This window comes from Phaseolus vulgaris, chromosome 2 (genome assembly GCF_051622355.1).
Source record: "Phaseolus vulgaris cultivar YP4 chromosome 2, ASM5162235v1, whole genome shotgun sequence".
NCBI lineage: Eukaryota > Viridiplantae > Streptophyta > Magnoliopsida > Fabales > Fabaceae > Phaseolus > Phaseolus vulgaris.
The window spans coordinates 33,444,116-33,448,110 of record NC_143499.1 but is presented as its reverse complement, the minus strand read 5'-3'; the positions used below and the strand labels follow the sequence as shown (position 1 = coordinate 33,448,110).

Sequence of the window (3,995 nt, the reverse complement as noted above, 5' to 3'; positions counted from 1 at the left end):
CCAATCAACTCGAAGAAAAATAAGCTCACTTAAGCTTTGATGACCACATGATGTGGGTTGAGTTTAGGATTGCTCATTTTTTTTGTGACACTTTACTTAGATTGGGATTTTTAGCAAGAATATGGTGAAAACTCTAAGAAGATCCCCATTGGACACAAACTTAACCATGTGGTTAAGTAAGTGTGAATGTTCACTTCAAAAGAGCAAAAGAAAAAGACAATGGAAGAATAAGGAAGGTGCGGAATTAAAGAGCAAGGAAAGAAAACCAAATAGAATTGCCGAATGGAAACAAGGAAAACCAAACAAGAACATGATACAAAGAGTAAAAATGGAATGACAATGGAAGAATAGATGAATGAAGGAGAAAGCTTATGTGATAGATTTGAGAAGTGAAACACGCCACTTGGAGTGTGATTGGCCTCCTAGATAAGTGATGATAGCCGCCACTTGAGAGCTCTCAATACTCACAAGATAAGACCTAAATGCTAAGAGGAATTCAAACCTCACTAACACCTCACAATTTTTGCAGAGTAACTTTTCTTCCATTAATTTTAACTTGTCAAATGCACTAGGTAGGCCTCCTATTTATAGGTGAAGGAGCCTTGGAGAACAAGTTAAAGGGGTAGGATGGGAAAAGGAAAAAAATTGGCAGCCTTAGGGTTTGACTGTCAAACCCGCATCCTAGGTTTGTCCTTCTAAAAACTATGTCAAAATGTCTTCCAAAAGGACTATGAACAAGTTAAAATCTACCAAAGCCTGTACTTTGCTCCTAGTGATCTTCTTTGGTATAGTAGGCGCTGAGATCATGGTTAGAAAATCTTGTCCGAGCCTTAGGTCTTGAGTCATGCTCCTAGTCTTCCTCCTCAGAGGTTGGGTCGGGTCAATAGGCGCCTCCTCTCCTAGGTCTTCATCAAGATATAAAGCTATTTTTTTTTCTTTTTCAAAACTTGGGATGCAATTTTGATTGGTTCATATATAAAGCTCTTTTTTATTCTTCTTCTTGTCGTTTGATTTGGGTTATGTATTGGGTTATGTATGAATTTAATTCAATTAAAGAGTTTAATTTAAATGAAATTTAAATAAAATTGTAATAAAAAATAGTGTTAAAATACTAAATTACAATGGGAGACAATGTAAATAAAATCATCACTATGTATGCCACACTCTGCCATGTACTCACCCGTTAACTCTGTTACCCTGGTCGAAAGGTGATTTCTTTCAATGTAAGCTTATCATTTGTTATGGTCCGAGGATAAGAAAACTAACATTTTTGGGGGCAAATTGAATAGAAATTATATGTATTTTAAAAGATAAAAACATTCCTTAACGAACCATACTAATATTTCAGACTACTGAACCCCGTGACTAAATTGGCTCGATTCTTTTCTGAGTTATGAATTTTGGAAACGGAAGTTTCCTTACCGTCTGAGGCACTGCTTTCCCAAACTAATGATGAAATGGAATATGTAATACAGCATGCCCTATGGGGAATCCACTGAAAGCATGACAAATTTTGTGAAATGTTGAGTGCTTGAGTGATTCATTTCATATATCGTCTTTGAGTCACGGATTAAAAGTTTTAACTTCATAGTTAATTTTTAAAATCATCCATTCCAATGGGTCCCTGCGTAATTAGGTCTCAATGGTAGAATTAAAAACAAGACGAACAATAGTTGTAATGTAAATTAAAAATTATTAAAGCTCATCAAAACATGAACCGGAACCGGGTCTGGTACAAGTACAGTAGATGTAGGGAAGTATTGGCATTTTCTACGAGGCTAAGAAAGAAAAGATGATACATTCCAAAACAATGCTCCATTAAGCCATGCCTCCACTTGTTGCTGTTCTGATAATCTGGAAGAGAGCTGTACCAGAAAAGCGAACACATAAGTTAATGGAACTAGAAAGAATAGGACTGTGAAAACGCAAAATGGGAAGAGAGGTAATTACAATCTAACAAACTCCTTTGCAGATACTATATAATCCTTAACGAGATTGCACATGCAAGCTCACATGAACAAATGAAAAGAAGTATTGTTGTTATGAATACAGTGCCCCACATTTTGATTCAACAATAAGTATAGCAATCCAATTCTTTTTCACATTTATTGTGGCACCGAAAGTATACCCTCTTCAATTCAGGGTTCCAAGCCTAAATTAGATAGGTATTCGCGTCCTTTGACTGTTAACCACCAACATTTGGTGGAATAAAGGGCATATCGCATATTAACAAAAAAAAACAATAAAATTATATTATGATTGCTTTCTTGCTTATTTTCTTGTGTAATGATATACCTGATAAGTTGTGAAACATTTGTTAGCATAAAAATAAAATAAAATAACTGTTACTGAGCAAAAAATATGCAAATCGAACTCTTAGATATGCCAACTATATTCCGTCAACAACAAAAGTATACACTCCCCATGACTGGAATAGAGACAAATATCACGGTCGTTTGGCTTCAGAAAATGTTTATGTTTTCATATTATGATTTTTATCATGTGTTCCCTTTCCGTAAGAAAAAAATTTATTTTCTATTTTCAAAGTATATGAAACACAAGAAACAATAAAAGTTGTTTTGACTGATTCCTCTACAAAATTTAAAAACAAAGCAAATTGAAAACAATATAATGCTTTTGTAATTAAAACAAAAACAACACAAAGGATGCTGAAATGATAGTCTTACATGAACCAATGACAACAAAGACGAAGAAACCCAGCAGCAGTGGACCAATAGGATAGTCTTTTCCCTTTTTAGAGGTTGTGTCCGGCACAAATCCTCTTTTGGTAATGTTCTTCTCAAACTTCTCCACCTTCCTGTCAGCAAAGCGCCTTGATGTCGTCTACATAAAACCACAAATTCCACATTTCAATTTAAATTGACATCGCAAATATCAAACAAACAAAATCAATTGACACGAGTTGCATAGCAAAGCATAACACAGGGAGGTAAGGTACGATTGGATTTCGATTTGGACTTGGATGGCACCAGATCAAGTCCAAAAGCTAACGAAACTTCAAAATCACCGGTAATTGATAACCACAACATGCCATGATTAATTCGACGAATCAAATATTAAATAATTAAATAACAATAAAAACCCTAGGTTAACAAAATCATGATTATAACAATAAGTTGAACAAATTTCCGATTCCAATATGCAAACTTGATAATTGAGTAAATTGAATTTGAATTCTAATTTCTTAGTCGATAATTAAAAACGGAATAAATCAGAAATGCATATACGAGAGAGAAAAGAAGAAAAACAATGTCGGCACCGGAAAAAAAAACGTAGGGAAACTACTAGATCTAGATGGATAGTGTGAAAGTAAACGAAGGAAAGGCATTAGAGAATGAAGTACCATGTTTGGTGTCAGAGAAACGGGATCGCCGAGTGGTGGAAGAAACAAGAGATGGCCGGAAAATAAAAGACGGTGTTCCTCCGGCAGCGCCCTCTCCAACCTTATTTTCTCGCGTGTGTGAATGTGCGATCCGAGTGAAACACGGTTTCAGCTATTTACCCCTCTTATTTATTTATATTTATAACAAACCTAATTCTTTACACTACAATTAATTTAGTGGATCCAGCGAGAGTAGCGTCACGGCTTCTTCGCTATTGGGCCAAGCCATTATCTTGGACACGTGGCGTAATATTATTCGAGAAGCTCTTTTAATAACGTGCGTGAGAGACTCTTCCAGAATGGGTATTCTAAATTAAAAAATACTGATTATAATAATAATAATAATTGATTAGTCTTTTTTTTGACGAAATTAAAATAATGATAATGATTCATTTACTACTAACAGCAATAGAAGTTTAAGCGTAAGCACGTTGGAATGATGTTTTGTTAGTATCATAAAGGCAGATGATAGGCGTCAACAAACTATTTTTATCTATAAAAACGGTCGAACATTTTCAGGTAATAAAAAAGTAAAATCAATCTTTTTAATATTTTTCACATGTTAGACATTAAATTAACTTGATGTAATTTA

At 34.5% G+C, this 3,995-nt stretch overlaps 1 protein-coding gene across 1 annotated transcript; it reads right to left on the bottom strand.

Annotated features, from left to right (window-relative positions):
• Nucleotides 1-1,670: 1,670 nt before the first annotated feature.
• LOC137817151 (uncharacterized) lies at nt 1,671-3,506 on the bottom strand. The gene is made up of 3 exons (XM_068620399.2): nt 3,365-3,506; nt 2,688-2,844; nt 1,671-1,865 (listed from the first exon to the last, which is right to left on the bottom strand). The coding sequence occupies exons 1-3, from the start codon at nt 3,365-3,367 to the stop codon at nt 1,819-1,821; spliced, it is 207 nt and encodes a 68-aa protein (XP_068476500.1). The 5' UTR covers nt 3,368-3,506; the 3' UTR covers nt 1,671-1,818.
• Between the last annotated feature and the right edge of the window lie 489 nt (nt 3,507-3,995).